The sequence below is a fragment of the Doryrhamphus excisus genome, linkage group LG17 (genome assembly GCF_037039965.1).
Source record: "Doryrhamphus excisus strain RoL-2023G ecotype Guam linkage group LG17, RoL_Dexc_Guam_v1.1, whole genome shotgun sequence".
In the NCBI taxonomy this organism is placed as follows: Eukaryota; Metazoa; Chordata; class Actinopteri; order Syngnathiformes; family Syngnathidae; genus Doryrhamphus; species Doryrhamphus excisus.
Window position 1 is genome coordinate 10797501 of NC_136373.1, and position 16612 is coordinate 10814112.

Genomic DNA, 16612 nt, shown 5'->3' on the forward strand with positions numbered 1-16612 from the left:
ATACACACACACGCACACACATACATATAAATAAATATACACACACAACCTTGCATTTAATATCACTAATCTATAACAAGCCCCATATAATTTAGTCAAATATTCATCATCCATTTAAAGCCCATGAATACATTTTGTAAACGGTTTGCCGAGAGGAGCAAAAGAAAGACAAGAAAGCCAAATCAAAATAATTTATTTTTTGGTGACAATTGTTACAGTTGTAGGATTGTATGTCAAACACTCGTTTGATCAATTAACTATTTCCTTTCCTTTGACAACCCCAAATCAAATGAACTAAATAAGCCAAACGTAAGGGCGCCCGAGTGTGTGTGTGTGTGTGTGTGTGTGTGTAATAAGCCGGGGTGGGGGGGGGGGGTCCATTTCTGCAAGTATATGAAACCCGTCAACCATGCATTTAAAAATGATTTCACACATTGAGAAAAATCATCTTTAAGTTAGTGCATTTATTTAATTGAACAAAATCTCGATCTGCTGAAAAGCCATTCATGAAAGCAAAATAAGGACGCCAGTGATCGGTTACTCTTACTGCCTTTCCCATCCCCAAATTCAATGCAAAGTATTTTGTCTCGGCTGACATTAACAGTTTCCAAATGCCAGGCATGATTTGATTCATTGCCAACGCAACTTCACACGACCGGGAGGGGAAACCAGCCTATCAAAATTGGGAGAAAATTAAAATAAATATTTAAAAAGTATTACAGTGAGACAAACCTCAACATTCTAAAGTTAACCATTTTTTTGTCAAATTTTTTAAAAGAAAAATGCAAACTCACCCTAAAAGCACAAACAAGCCGTCCAAAGCCTGCCACCGTGGATTCCATACTAGCAACTGAAAGCTCCCACAGACGCATCTAGTCAAGGATTAGAACACAGCACAGCCAACTACACCTCTACGCTCTTCTCAGAGTCCATCATTTAGCACACATGGTCGCAGGCAGCTGGCGTGCAGCACAAGCAAAGAATGGCAATTATTGGACATCAATGATTTGGCTGCCAAACACAGCGCCGCCATCATCCTTTGGCAGCACCAGTGTCCTATCTGAACACGGTGCTGCAGTTCACAGATTGAAGCATTACCTGGATATCCTGTGACTCACCTGGGAATATCAAGTGCACGCAACAGTCACGTAACTCTGCTTCCCTGCTACACTAAACAAACATGTAAACAGAGATCCTGACTGATTGTTGACGTTCTCAACTCATCCGGATCATCATTAGGATGAGCATGAAAACTCTGGACCAGGCTTGCAGATCCATGCCGGCCCAATGCGACAAGGGTACACCCAAAGGTGGGTTTCATCTTGAAACAAAGGTGCATCACTTTCTGGTGTCTGACCATCACAATTTTAAACCCACATCAGGATACTAGCGCAGAACACGTCATTGATTTACATTGGAAGAGCACAGCCTCCGTTACCAGAACTGCGACTCGCCACCTCGGACTCCATTTCATTAAATCAGTGCAGCAGCACAATGTAGCACTAAACAATCAATGCATAAACAGTCAACCTTCAGTCATACTTGCAGACCTAAGCACACAAGGGACAGTACACCTCGCTGTGTGTTAGTGATATCTTTGTATATGTACATGACATATGCATGTTTTAGTGCATATTCTTCTTAGACCCAACATCTTATTCTTCAAATCAAAACGGATAAATCAGCAACCTACCTCTCCCAAGCAGAGCATAAATGACCTCCATTAATCACACTTACCGCTAAAGGCCAAGTACGAGTCATATTTCCGTTCAAATCACTCTTGTAAGTTCAGGTACCGTTTGCCTGGAGGTCCTGGGTGTCCTGTTCTTAGCGCCATGTTAAAAGCTTTTCTGTGGACAAGTTCCAGGGGAAGGTAGCTACCATAACATTGTTGCTTTTATCTTATTCTTTTCGATATAATTATACATATATATCCATGTATATTTTCATAGATCTTTTTTCTAGTCATAAAGTTTTTTTGTCTCTACTTGGGCGACACTGGTGGAATATTCTGCTCTTTGCCAGTGTGCCTGTAGGCTCCCTGCGGAGAGTGCCGTCGTGGTAGAGGTGGCCGCCTCTGGTCACGGAACTTGAGCCCCCCCGTGCCTCTGGGGCCATTACTGCGGTAGTGGGCTTTAGAGTCCCGGTCACGTGTGTGCCGGCTGTCTTTGCAGTCCCGTCCTGCATCCCTGCCATGGCTTCTCTCATGCTTGTCGCCAGGAGCGCCGCTGGAGCCCAGCTCCTCCGCCTTGTTCACACGCAGCTCACGCAAAGGCTGGCCCGACGCGGAGCTGCTGGGGGATACGGATGGGGGGGCTGCCTGCAGGGGTTCTTTGGGAGGCCGTTGGCACACCTCGGCATAGCTGAGCTTACGGGGCTCCTGGACAGGAGGGAGGGGAAAAGGAAATGTTTAGAAAAGTTAGCGCTATGTGTTGCGTTCCGTTCTATATTGCTATGTCAACTCAATGACGTTCCAGCAATGCTTCAAATGGCCAAAGTATGGCGAATACTGCAGTATTCCATGTCAGAATGTACCCATTACTTCATGGTCACGGCACAAATATAAAACTTGGCTGGAAGTGTTTTATTAGCAGGCTTTGTTGGTGGAATATATGTATCCTAGGGCTGGGCCATAAAATAAATCTACGTATATTTACTTTAATGATATATCAATATGGATGGGATTTGACCTGCATCTCCCTCATGCCAGCATGCAGGAGGGAGCAGAAGCCTGGAGGCTCAGTTGAAGCAAACAGGCTACCTCTTCTGCCGTAGAAGAAGTTGGCAAGGAATCAGCAGTAACCTCGTATGATGGAGGTACTTCCGACCCAGAGCACCACCTTAAAAGATGGCACTAACTCCAACATGAGGAATACGTGCCACACCTGCTGAGCTCCTGTTGCCTTCCGTATGAAAGGAGAAGCAACCCATCACATTGCTAATATACTGTATGGAAAAAACAGCTGGGAAAACCTGATGAACACTATGGACTTGCAATGTCCGGCAACATTTAAGTCACCATTATTTAGCACACACTCCACCACAAATGTTTAATATTTTAGCTCTTTGAACATTAACTATATCTGCAAGTTTTAGTATTAGTCGTTTTTGGAACAGAAAAGAGTTTGTATGTTCTCCATAGGCAGCATTAAGGATCCATATCCACATCATTGGCACTGTACACACACTCCCATTTTGTTATTCTAGATCCTTCTTTAGTGTTGTTTTTCAGTCGGGTTGCCTTAAAATGGAACAAGGAATTTCAGAAACCAATTGTTTAAAAAAAAAAAAACAGCACCAAGAAAGAATTCGCAAAGACAGACGTTACTAAGGTAAGTGCTACCAGCAGAGAGCGCAAACTTCTCACCTGTGTCAGGGCGGGAACGGCGACAGGAGCGGGTGTCGGCGTGCTGGGCTTCGCCAGGGTGGAGGCAGTAGATGCTTGAGGCCTGGCACTAGGCACGGCTTGTGTGGAGGGGGGCCTGGCTGTAGCTTGAACAGGTGTGCTTTGGGTGGCTTTTGGAACACTGAGCTCCAGCCGCTCAACCCTCTTCTCCTGACAGGCCCCACTGTCAAGACAAGCATCTAAGACACCCATGCAGCGACAGTATTTCAGACCATACGACTTGTCAAGCCGCTACTTACCTGGGGGCCAATGGTGCAAGTGCTTGTGTGACAGATTTCTCACAAGTCCGGGTGGGACTTGAGCCTGTCAAACCGTCCTCGGTGACCGCAGACTGGCTTGGACTTGGAGTTGTTTCTTTATTTATCGGTTCAATCTGAAAACAATTCAAACACACATTATAGCAAATCCCAATATCACAACGCTGCTCTTGGCTTTTGTCCCCACCTTGTCCCGATACAAGCCACGAACAACATCTGACATTCTGTTCTCGAGGACCGGCTCTCCTTGAGTGCTGATCACACAGCCAGGAAGAGGAGGGAAGTTTGTGGCAGCCAAGTCAAACTTGGGTGGTGACACTTTAGCTTCTGCCAGCGTTCCCCTCTGAGGGAGGACATGGACATGTAGCCAAACAAAGGTTGGGGATGCTGCAAGACTTTATTATTGTGTAAAAACTGTCAGGTTTGTACCATGGTACGGTCATCATCTCGCCTCCTCCGTGTTCCTCTGTAAGTGGTGGTCCGTCTGAAATGCAAACAGGGTTGAATTCATGAACCCCCCATCTAACAGTAATAGAAGTAAACACTTGGTTACCGTCCACGTGCAGCAATGCTACTGTCATCATTTGGGTCCAAGGACGAGGACGAGGAAGAGAGATGTGAGAACATAGAGCTCAGGTCAGAGGCTGTCTGGGCTTGGTTGGAGATGGCGGGGCCGGGGAGAGGGGGCTGTGGACTGCGCAGTCCTGTCAGACTTTCCAAGGGCATGGTAGTAATAGACGATGTCAACTCATTGGTCCTCACCTGGGGCTTCACGTGGTTTCTACAGCAGATGAACATGCAATCGCCAATTGAAAATGCTGCGCTTGGAATTACAACCGGCAACCAGCGTTTCCTGCGTTGCTTTCTGCTTCAAGTGGAGCCCATTTTCTCAGAAATTTGTTTGCAATTATTCACCTTCAAAAAAATTGGTATGAATGGCCATTTTTATACATTTCAGTAACCGGGTAATCAACTATGGTAAAATGAATCAATGATGATCTACTTCAAAGAAAAAAAATCTGTTTTGCAGGTCAAAATGACATGTAATGAAACACAGCACAGCTAGCGGACAATATCCTTCCTGGGCTGCTATCCAGGGGTTAAAACCCAATCAACAGCGCCTCAACTAGCGCACTTCACTGGCCTTAACGCTTTCCAGATGAATTTCCAGTCAAAATCGAAACCAGCAAAGCAGCCGCTAGCAAATACAGACCTGCCAACCTTGAAGGCATTCCATGAGTACTCCACCGTCACCTCCCAAAAACTTCATATTCACAATATGGGGAACAATAGCGATTGGCAGATGTCTGTGCTCTCACAGTGCTTCTCTAGTTGTCAATGTTGACGGGAGTGCAATCCATGTTTCAGAGACAATGGCAGCCAAGCGAAATCAAAAATAAAAATCCCAGTAGCCTGGACTGATCTTGCACATCTATGACCCTCAGATCTCATAATCTCAATAGTCATTGGGGCGGGAGTGAAGCACCTGACTTTGTCAAGCAAGGACAGATAGAACGAGGGAGAGAGAACGAGAGGAGAGAAGAGAAAGAGAGAACCAAAGCCATTTACTTCACACGTCAGTTTTCCCTCTCAGCGTCATGATTTCATCATCGGGTCTGACTGAAGACAAGTCCTTTCGAGATATTTCTTTTTGAAGCAGAAGTTTATGGCCAAAAATCAGGAAGCGCTGTTGTCTTGCCACAAGCGCCTGGTTGACTTGGACTGTTAAAGCACATCAGTACATAGCAAATGGTGATGAAAGCCTGGATGAAGAAGTCAAACTCGGAGGGGAAGAAAGACGATAAAACAAGATGCACGGTTCATTAGGATGGAAGGGAAAGGTGTTACATGTCATGTAACAAAGCAGGGTGGCAACAAGTGGAAAAGCCAATTGCTTTCAATCTCAGCAGCTGCTGCTATTTCTCAAATGACCCCCCCCTCAATTCCCTGACAGGAATTTAATCCTAAAAGGGTTTTAGGCAGAAAAAATGGCTACCCAAAGATTTGGATTGAGTCATTTGGCTGCCGTATGTGAATATATGAGGGTAGCAATGAGGTTTATTGTAAAGACAATGTGGGTACCTGAAGGCATTTATTACATTCTTTCTTGAATAGAGGGGGACACTGTGGGGATAGTAAGAAGACAGGGCGTGAAGAATGGAACTCAATGTAGTAGCTATCATATCGCATTACAGTTGATGTCATTGTTGCTCACAAGTACAAACAAAGAAACATTCCAACAATTAACATTGTGTTTATGCAAAATGCAAATGACCAAATGAACACTTACCGATTTCTGTGGAAAGGCCGAGCGATATTAAGAGAAGCTGAGCCAGTTTTATAGTGTCCAGAGCCAAATCCATTCACAAAGCTACCATTGGGAAAAGGTGCCTGCAGAAACAAATCAGATTCACTTCAGATAACTGCTAATCTAACAAAGCAGACACGATAAAGCAGGAAACAGCAACTATTATTTCTGCAATTTGGTCTTACACGCTTTGAACGGCTGCTCAATTTTCAATGGAGGCCATAAACCGGGCTTTTTTCAGACCCCAAAATCAGTATTGGCCCCAGATATCCCTCATCAGTCAGGCTTTAATTTTCACACAATAAATTTGTCTTGAAGACATTAGTAAAGCTGTTAAATGCCGGCTATATGATCTACGTAGACCAATCTGATCCTTTATCCACCTTTCCGACCTATAAATATAATTAGAATGTTGTATTCTGGTGTTAAACCAGGTTGAGATAATGAGGTTTGGGGATTTGGAAGTGAGGCCTGAAAGAAGTTTGGGATGGCTCAAAATGCTCGCTTTTAAAAGGCGTGGTTAAACTGCCCCTTTGTGATGTCACAGAGGGGCGGACTTCCTTATACATAAACTCTCCGCCCTCCCCCAAGCTCCGCTTCTCTGTTTACTTGCTAGCAGTGCCTCGAAAGGGAACGCCACATTTGTTTCCAATTCCTAAAGACGCCAAAGAAAGAGTTCCTGATTCCCTACCAGCAAAAGAAATACATTTTCATCTGTCAAGGGCATTTCACACTGGACTGTTTAGTGGACATGAGCCACTGTGCAGCTGGACTAGCCCACACACCGAAGCCCTATGCCTTTCCAACGTTACTTGGTGGTGTGGAAGAGTCAGAAGGAGAAGCAGTAAGTAACAGTTTATCAGGGTGCTAACTGTTTATTTGGGGTAACTAATGGAACAAAAGTGCTTGTATATACAGGGAGCGGCATTGCTAAGTGTCGTTTCCCAACACAATCAGCAGCCATGCTAAAATGCTAAACGAGAAACTTCAGACTGTACAGTCTCCACTTCCAGATTGGATTTGGAATTCAATACCTATGGCTACATGTTAAAAACTTCTATACAGTTGGCGGCACAAACCAGAAGTCTTTATAGGCACAGTGCACTTAACTCCTAAACAGTTAACGGCACAAACCGATCGTGCTTTGCTGGGACCCAAAATCCAGAGAAAATAAGCTGAATAGGTGCAAATTCTGGAAGAACTGTACAGCTTTGAATGCGGGTTAAAGAAAAAAAGAACATAATTGAACCCCTTTAAGTGTCCCTGACCCTCAGATCTCATAATCTCAAAGCTCATTGGGTGGCAGTGAAGCTCCAAACTTTAGAAGGAAAGAAAAGACACATTCAAAGACATTTGGGGGGTAGACAGAACCATATGTATATGTGTACTCAGGTTTACCTGTAGTTTCCTGCCACACATCTACAGTATATCACATGGGCCGAGCGACCACAACATGAATACCTAACATTGGATTCATTATGTCATTTGGAACGAGGATTCTGGAAGCAGATTTGCAACACGTGCATGTCTCACCAAAGGAGTTTCAAAGTATGGCGTTGGCGAGGGTGTCCAAGTGGGAGGCACAATGCCGTAGACCGGGTACTGCTGCTGCGGGTAGACGTGCTGCATGAACAGGGGGGAAGTGTACTGGGAATGGCTCTGAGACTGCTGAGAGTACAGACTGCTGTCCATGCTACGATAGCCATTCTTTGCAAAGAATGTGTTGATGGCCTTTATCCTGGCCTGTCAGGGGGGGTGGGGCAAATGAAGTCCAATTAGGTGGCAAGCAGACCCAACCAAAGGAGAGAAAAAGGGCTTTTCCACTCACCATTATGGGTTTTCCCTGAAATGTTTTTACTTCCTCTCGCAAGTATTCATAGGCCTAGAGAGAGAACAACACACAATCCTAAGAAAATTCTGAATTAATTCTGAAAATTCTTGGATGTATTGTTCCAACTGATGGATGAGGGTTGCTCTTACCTGCTGAGCATCAGTGTCGGACTGGAATGTAATGTACCAATTGTTGTTGTGGGCAAACTCAACGCTTATCACCTTGGGACAGTTGTCGTTTTTGAACAGTGACTCCACTTCCTAAAAAAGGTCAACCGTAGTAAACCATAGGCACCATCTCAAATAAAACACATTCACTTTGCTTATTTTCATTGAAGGACTATTTTACCTCCACGGGTGTCGTTTCAGGGACCTCCCGCAGTATGATAATGCATCGCTTGTGGTTGGGGCGCACTCTCTCCCCTTTCTCATCCACTTGTACCATGGGTGACGCTGGGAGGGGACAACAGTAGATGTTTCTTTTTTTACATTACAAACATCATTTTTTGCACGGGGAAGCTGAAACATGCCGCTTACATCTTAAGACATCCAAGATGAGTTCCATGTCACTTGTGAGGACCTTGATGCCCTCCATGCTGGCAATCGTCCAAATGGGAACAAACTGGTCACTGTCCATCTGAGACATCAGGTACAGGTCCTTGGAGAGGTTCTCTCTGAATGTTTTTTTTTTTTTAAATAGATCAGTCCTCTTCTCAAGATACAACAAAGGTTACTGCAAATGAACTAAACATTTACCTTGAGAAGTAAAACTCCAGCTCTTTCTTTAGAGACTCACGTAGGTTCTCAGATGAGACTGGCTGATCTTCAGTTTTGGACTCTACGTCAATATGAGGGCAGTAAAATGATGAAACATTTGAATCAAATTAGTCATGGTCCGTCGCCATTTGCAACAATGTGAAATGTGCCTTTTTACTGTATTTTACCAACCAACTGAAACATGATATATTTGTATGTATGAACAACAAATAGTGTTTACATTTAAATCACATCTAAACAATAGCTCAAGTCTAGAAATCTAAAACATTGGAATCACACTGTAATCGTGTTGAGCCATGAGGGCTTGCATTCAAAGACACAGAATCTTCATATTTAATGCCCTGTTTTGTGTGTAAGAAACTGACATATCGTATAAACAAACAAGTCGAGTTAATGACTCCCCACCTAAACGGATTGAAATGGTGATAAATGCTGGTAAAAGTTGGCTGAATCTCCTCTTACAGAGCGTGAACGAAGCTACTGAGGGTTAGCTTAGTTTAACACGCCATGCGGTCATGTGCGCGCAACTCGGGCTGGATGAGTATGTTTTCACCACGGCGTGTTTTAAGGCTTTAATGTAAGGAAGGTTTTACAACGTCCGATGAAGACGTAGAGATTCTGAGTGATAATACGAGAAGCACCTTTATTTTTGAACGCAACTCGTCTTAGCCATAAATACACATTCTACTTACACACAGAACATACTTCTGTGACCGTCCTTCAAAATAAAAGCACCGTGTGCTAAATATCTCCCATATGCAGTTGGAATGGCATGGGTGACTTCTTAGATTGATAAACCTAGGGGTGGCCTGTTCAAGTAACCCGTGACAATAAAGCATCTGTATTTAGTCGGGTGTGCCCTGTTCTCTTAAGAAGCAGCAGGATTAGTTATAAAGTTTAACTGTGTGTCAAACGGAGACACCAGTTGGCACATCTCCATCCAACCACAGAACCTGCCCACTGATTGAGTCTACCATTCACATGCTGAGTTCAGCTTGCCGGAAAAAACCTGCAGGCAGTGAATGTGTGGCGATGGAAAAGGCCTATACGATATTTGTCCCCTTGGGTATCATACATCCGGCCATCTTCAATTATTGCTGTTAATTCATACACTAGCTATCACAATAAAAAATGTTCTATCGTACAACCTCTTAGGTCAAATGCTACTTGGGCAGACTTTGACCAAAAGCCACTTAAATTGGACCTAACTATGAATCTTGAACTATAAGGATGCATGGCGTCGTGCAAAATGTTAGCATGTCTCAGGTGTGCTCAGTTATTGATTGGCCAAGTGTTTCTTTGTATCATTTTCAGGGCTCGACAATAATGATGTACCGATGGCCCGGGGCAAGTTAAAACAAAATTCGGGCAAGTAAATCCAATCAGCGATATTCCCGTCAGGCAAGCGCACTTTGGCATGCCATACTGTGAAGAGTTTTTTTTTTAAAGCGGTTTTTGTTCCGGTGGTAATTTGCAAACCAATCCTTGCAAATCTTCAAATGGACCAATCAGAATAGTTTATATAGACCGCGGTCCGTAGTCCACAGTCCGCGTTTTACCCACACCTGTTCTTGTTCGCGATCATTTGACTACGAAAACATCTGTCATAGCGTCTCTGCCAACATAGTCTAATTCTTAACAACTTCTGAAGGAAAACACCAAAAAGTGATGAAACAGTGCCTCCTAAACAAGTATTTTATTGGCTGCAGCCAATCAAATGATGGCACAGGTGAGTGAATCACATTGCTGTGACAATTTGAAGTGGTCACAATGAAACACCACCGATTAGATCCAATACGAAGTGCTGATTTTGCACAAGCTACAAAATCTAGCGGTTCCATTTCTCTGTGTATTTTTCTCACCTTTGCTTCACAAATTATTGTTTGACCATTGAGGATTTTTTTCTGGATTAAAACACTTTACTAGTACACAAATGCGTCTATTCAATAATGTTTCATTGTGGTGCACATAAATATCACTGCTTACTATGACTACGATGTGTAAGGTAGTACGGCATGCCATGTTAACATACGTTTCAGACATTCCTCCAAATAAAATGCATCAGTACTATTATCTGATGAATTATCATATTCGGGCAAGTCCGGGCAAGTAGTTCTCACCTTAAGGATTCCCCATGGGCAAGTAATTTTTGTTTTTAATGTGGAGCCCTGATTTTGGCTGTGGATCCCCAAATATGACTATGACGTGTTTTGATTTACATCACCTATATAAGCCTGGAACATGGATGAGGGTTGCTCTTACCTGCTGAGCATCAGTGTCGGACTGGAATGTAATGTACCAATTGTTGTGGGTAAACTCAACGCTTATCACCTTGGGACAATTGTCGTTTTTGTATCCCCAAATGTTAGCATGTCTCAGGTGGGCTCAGTTATTGATTGGCCAAGTGTTATCATCATTTTTGGCTGTGGATCCCCAAAAATGAACATGACATGTTTTGATTTTCATCACCCATATAAGCCTGGAACATGAGCTGACAGAGTACTGGAAATAGTACCAAGTAGAGCCATGCCGAGCCAAGCAAGGATATATATTTATATATATATATATATACACACACACATATACAGTGAAGAAAATAAGTATTTGAACACCCTGCTATTTTGCTATTTCTCCCACTTAGAAATCATGGAGGGGTCTGAAATTTTCATCGTAGGTGCATGTCCACTGTGAGAGAGATAAACTAAAAAGAAAAATCCAGAAATCACAATGCATGATTTTTTAACAATTTATTTGTGTGATACAGCTGCAAATAAGTATTTGAACACCTGTGTATCATCTAGAATTCTGACCCTGAAAGACCTGTTAGTCTGCCCATTAGAAGTCCACCTGCACTCCATGTATCATCCTGAATCAGATGCACCTGTTTGAGGTCGTTAGCTGCATAAAGACACCTGTCCACCCCATACAATCAGTAAGACTTTAACTTGTAACATGGCGAAGACCAAAGAGCTGTCCAAAGACACCAGAGACAAAATTGTACACCTCCACAAGGCTGGAAAGGGCTACGGAGCAATTACCAAGCAGCTTGGTGAAAAAAGGTCCACTGTTGGAGCTATCATTAGAAAATGGAAGAAGCTAAACATGACGGTCAATCTCAATCGGAGTGGAGCCCCATGCAAGATATCACCTCGTGGGGTCTCAATGATTCTAAGAAAGGTGAGGAATCAGCCCAGAACTACACGACAGGACTTGGTCAATGACCTGAAAAGAGCTGGGACCACCGTTTCCAAGGTTACTGTAGGTAATACACTAAGACGTCATGATGTGAAATCATGCATGGCACGAAAGGTTCCCCTGCTTAAACCAGCACATGTCAAGGCCCGTCTTAAGTTTGCATATGACCATTTGGATGATACAGAGGAGTCATGGGAGAAAGTTTTATGGTCAGATGAGACCAAAATAGAACTTTTTGGTCATAATTCCAATAAGCGTGTTTGGAGGAAGAAGAATGAAGAGTACAATCCGAAGAACACCATCCCTACTGTGAAGCATGGGGGTGGTAGCATCATGCTTTGGGGGTGTTTTTCTGCACATGGGACAGGACGAGTGCACTGCATTAAAGAGAGGATGACTGGGGCCGTGTATTGTGAGATTTTGGGGAACAACCTCCTTCCCTCTGTCAGAGCATTGAAGATGGGTCGTGGCTGGGTCTTCCAACACGACAACGACCCGAAGCACACAGCCAGGAAAACCAAGGAGTGGCTCCGTAAGAAGCATATCAAGGTTCTAGCATGGCCCAGCCAGTCTCCAGACCTGAACCCAATCGAAAAATCTTTGGAGGGAGCTCAAACTCCGTGTTTCTCAGCGACAGCCCAGAAACCTGACTGATCTAGAGAAGATCTGTGTGGAGGAGTGGGCCAAGATCCCTCCTGCAGTGTGTGCAAACCTGGTGAAAAACTACAGGAAACGTTTGACCTCTGTAATAGCAAACAAAGGCTACTGTACCAAATATTAACATTCATTTTCTCAGGTGTTCAAATACTTATTAGCAGCTGTATCACACAAATAAATTGTTAAAAAATCATGCATTGTGATTTCTGGATTTTTCTTTTTAGTTTATCTCTCTCACAGTGGACATGCACCTACGATGAAAATTTCAGACCCCTCCATGATTTCTAAGTGGGAGAAATAGCAAAATAGCAGGGTGTTCAAATACTTATTTTCTTCACTGTACATACACACATACATACTTTGTTTATATACATATACATAAAGAAAGGGGTGAATATAGGGTGTGAGTTGTTGTGTGTGGTTGAGGCGCCATGCGGTGTGGCCTGACAAACCTGAGGTCCCAATGGTGGACTCTGCAGGGGAATAGCCCAATTCTGGAAGGTCCATTCCATTGACTGCTATCTCAGCTGTTGCTGTGGAGCTGCTGCTATCCAGGCCTGTGAATCCCACGGTGTACGGCCTGCAGCCTGCGCATGGAGGCTCCAAATACTCTGCAAAGAGTTTCATTGGGTCACAATAATTAGATCCTTCAGTGTGACTGCTGTAGATGTCATTGTACCCTGTGAGGCTCTTACTAGTATGCATCCACTCATGTTTACATATCAACAAAACATGGCAAACGGGGAAAACTCGAGTTGACACATGGGCATAGATGATAACTCATAGGGTAGATGGAAGCAAATGGAAGCAGATCTCACCCTCACCGAGGTCCGAGGGGGGCCAATGGGGACTGTTTGGCACAGCCTCGCTGGGGGTTATGGGCATCTCCTGCCAAACTTTGGCATTGGGGTTGAGACCGGTACCCTTAGATGTGACCTTCAATGCAGAAACATCTGGTCAAATAAATGGAAGCACTGAAAAGAATGACATGCAGATGTTGTGAAAGGAAACATCTAACAAAAGGGGCTGGGCATTTGACTAACAAAGATAAACTGATATCGTTGAGACATTTTTAAAAGGGATTTAGACTGCGAACTAGTAACTAACCAACAGTGCATCTGCTAGCTGCTAAACAATCGATTCTTAGTGATCAGTTATCACATCCGTGGCGAGATGAAAGCCTTCATTGATGTCAACAGTCAGAAAGGGTGAATTCCTTTCAAAACAAACGGTTTCAAAGATAAAGACAAAGTGTGTGTCGCTACTTTGTCCGACAGTTGACTCAATGTTTCATAATCTGCATGGATGGATGGAAGCTAACCTTGCTAACCTCGGGTGGGCTATTTGAATTTCTGGCACTAATATCATTCAGGCATGAATAAAGACACTAACAGACCTACCAACCTTTAAGAATTGTTTCGAGCAGATTTTGACAGAGGTGCACATCCGGCTACACATAAGGCTTTATAGGGAGGAGCGATTCAATAGATTATGTAAATATATATAATGAAGTAGCAACAAGACTGTATACTTGTCATAAAGACATTATCCAGGAGCAAGGAGGACAAACAAAATTGTTGCGTAATTATATGCTAATTTTGTGTAAAAAGGGAGGGTGATCATAAGTTATGTGACAAAACCATTGCTTTGACTCTTAATATGTAATTCCTGGGAAAGCCGACAATATGTTCAACAAAATTGAGCGAGGAAGGTGAAAAAGTCCACTAATCCACCAGCTTCTTCTTTTGACATTGGCCACCTGCAAACCTGCAAACAGAAGCAGTCCTGCCCCCCTGCTTGGAACGGCCTTGGCCTGACAAGACCAGCTGTCAGATGATAACACTTAAGAGTCTTTTTGTAAACGGCGTTTAGAACAGTTGCGCCAATAGCTATATTACCGATGGAGTGGACAATACAGTACGTGTCTGTGTCAGCGGCCACAGAAAGTATGCCCCCGTCCAGTCAGCTGACTGCTCCGCAGCACCAGGCCGGTCCTTGCAACGCATGTCACTGCGTTAGCTCGCCTAGCTTAGCCGCAAGCGCGATTGGCTAACAGCAACGTTGGACTGAATGAACGTTTAACCCCATTCCGTTCAAAATAATGATATACATTTTTGTGGAAGGCAGTGTGAGAGCTCAGCCAACTGTATGAGAGTTTAAAAAAAGATGTTTCACACTTGCAAGGTGCCTCATAACTTATTAGCTAATGATTACTCAGCAAACGACTTAATGAGCTTGCTAGTCCCACAGGGTAGCTAACGCTATGCTGGCTGCGTGGTAGAAGGACTGCAGTGAAGCCAAAGCGTCTGATGGGAACGATACTGGTTACAAATTAAATGGGTCTAACTAAAAGTGCGGGTGTGTGCGCGTATGTGCCCTTTGTCCAAGACTGCCTGCGCATTGTAATCAATATCACTTGATGACAGCGTGCACATCGAGGCAAAAACAAACTAAAACTTTGTGGTTTGAGTTGAGGCTCTCTCTCGTTAAATCTAGCTAAAACCTGCTAATCGTGAAGAGGGATGCGTATTGAATGGGTTTAGCGTGTTTAGTGAGCTACCGAGTTCGCCATTAGAGGCCTCACTCACCATGCCGCCTGACCCTCCCTCGTTCCCCAGCTCAGCCTCGTCCTTCCCACCGGTCTTCGGTCCGGGATCAGCCTCCTCCTGCAGCAGCGGCGGCTCTCCGCTCTGGTCTGAACTCATCAGCTGCTCCTGACACGCTTCCCACCGTCGCGTTCTCCTACCCCCTTGCCTACCTGCTGCCCGCTTCCTCTTTACGAAATGTCGGCGAGTTTGTGCAGTCAGCTCGGCTGTCTGTCTGTCTCTTCTGGATCGGCCGGCGACACTCTGGAAAATAGCACACTTGTACCCTAGCTAGCCGGCTAGCGGGTATGCTAAGGGACCTAGCGTGCTATGAATCAACGGAGATGGCTAACGTCAGCTAGCTCAATGAATCAAACGTGTAACCTATTGCTGCGATTCTAATGCCACACAAACCAAAGCCCTGACCCTTTTCACGCTGCAGTGTCCTCGGTCACTTTGTCAACTAAAACGCCGTACAGCAGCTTAGGGAGGCGCATTCCTAGCTGGGCGACCGGAGCGGACACTGGGGGCACGCACCTATCCGCGGCGCAGGCACACAGTCCGCCGACTTCCCAACAGCCACCGCGAGTTCTCGATGACCTCTGCGATTTACTTCCGTTTCCGGTTTCGCTGTTGTAGTTTTCCACGCAAACTTCACTTTGAATTGCTTATTTAAAGATTTAGAAACTTGCTATAATAATTCTTACAATTCTTAAGTATTGTTGGTAGCGCTATAATTTGCCAGCGAAATACACTGTGATGTATGGCTCAATGAACGACACTTTAACAAGCTGAAAGAGGTACAGTGAAGGTTAAGGTGACCTACAAGGAGCAACGGCCAATAAACAGGTGGCCGGAGGCTGTATGCTGGAGGCACAGCTAATCCATGTAAAAGTCAAAAAGAAGCTTTTTTTCTATTATTACTTCAATATTAATGGTCTTCATGTATACAGTGTATAATATAAGTCAATGGTTGGATTTTATTTGAACATGCAAACAAGATACATCACATAATCAATTCACAGTTAAGGAGTAGAAAGAAGGCAAAGCTTATTAATCCAACCCCTCCACCCCCATCTGTTACTTTTACAATCTGTTACTGTTACTTCACTTCCTGCCTTCCTGGTATGTTTTATTTTTTACACATATAGAAGTATCAGATGATGTAACCATATAGTGGCATTATGGTGATGTCTTCACAACTGTAACAACAATGATCGTAGATATAACCATGAAAATAGTGATATATAATAACAATAAAGACAACATGACTTGTTGAAGAGTTTTCATTCTTGTATTTAGCAAACATCAAGTGCTAGTATTGTTTCTTGAATGGTCTCATCCTTGTACATGTTTGATGTGGCGGCACACGTACTTTGGAAATAATTTATTCAACCATTTTCTATGCCGTGTACCTTCAGTAAGGTTGTGAGTATCCCAGCTGTCTTCAGGCCAGAGGCGGGGCACGCCGCCTCACATTCATTCCTACTCATACATTCCTACCAATTTGGAGTGGCCAATGAAGCTAACATGTTTTTGGAATGGGGGAGGAAAGTGGAGTACCTGGAGAGAAGCGACCGACGGGGAGAACATGCAA

At 44.0% G+C, this 16612-nt stretch overlaps 1 protein-coding gene across 3 annotated transcripts; it reads right to left on the bottom strand.

Annotated features, from left to right (window-relative positions):
* Nucleotides 1-170: 170 nt before the first annotated feature.
* On the bottom strand, nucleotides 171-15589 carry larp4aa (La ribonucleoprotein 4Aa). 3 transcript variants are annotated; one of them, XM_058085172.2, is made up of 17 exons: nucleotides 15019-15589; nucleotides 13255-13366; nucleotides 12883-13041; nucleotides 8558-8639; nucleotides 8339-8475; nucleotides 8151-8254; nucleotides 7952-8062; nucleotides 7800-7853; nucleotides 7505-7714; nucleotides 5954-6054; nucleotides 5746-5787; nucleotides 4217-4444; nucleotides 4093-4147; nucleotides 3851-4006; nucleotides 3646-3779; nucleotides 3368-3569; nucleotides 171-2380 (listed from the first exon to the last, which is right to left on the bottom strand). In XM_058085172.2, the coding sequence occupies exons 1-17, from the start codon at nucleotides 15133-15135 to the stop codon at nucleotides 1985-1987; spliced, it is 2400 nt and encodes a 799-aa protein (XP_057941155.2). In that variant the 5' UTR covers nucleotides 15136-15589; the 3' UTR covers nucleotides 171-1984. The 3 variants fall into 3 exon arrangements, with proteins under 3 accessions (XP_057941155.2, XP_057941154.2, XP_057941156.2); XM_058085171.2 differs by having other exon boundaries at nucleotides 13249-13366; XM_058085173.2 differs by lacking the exon at nucleotides 5746-5787 and having other exon boundaries at nucleotides 13249-13366.
* Nucleotides 15590-16612: the final 1023 nt, after the last annotated feature.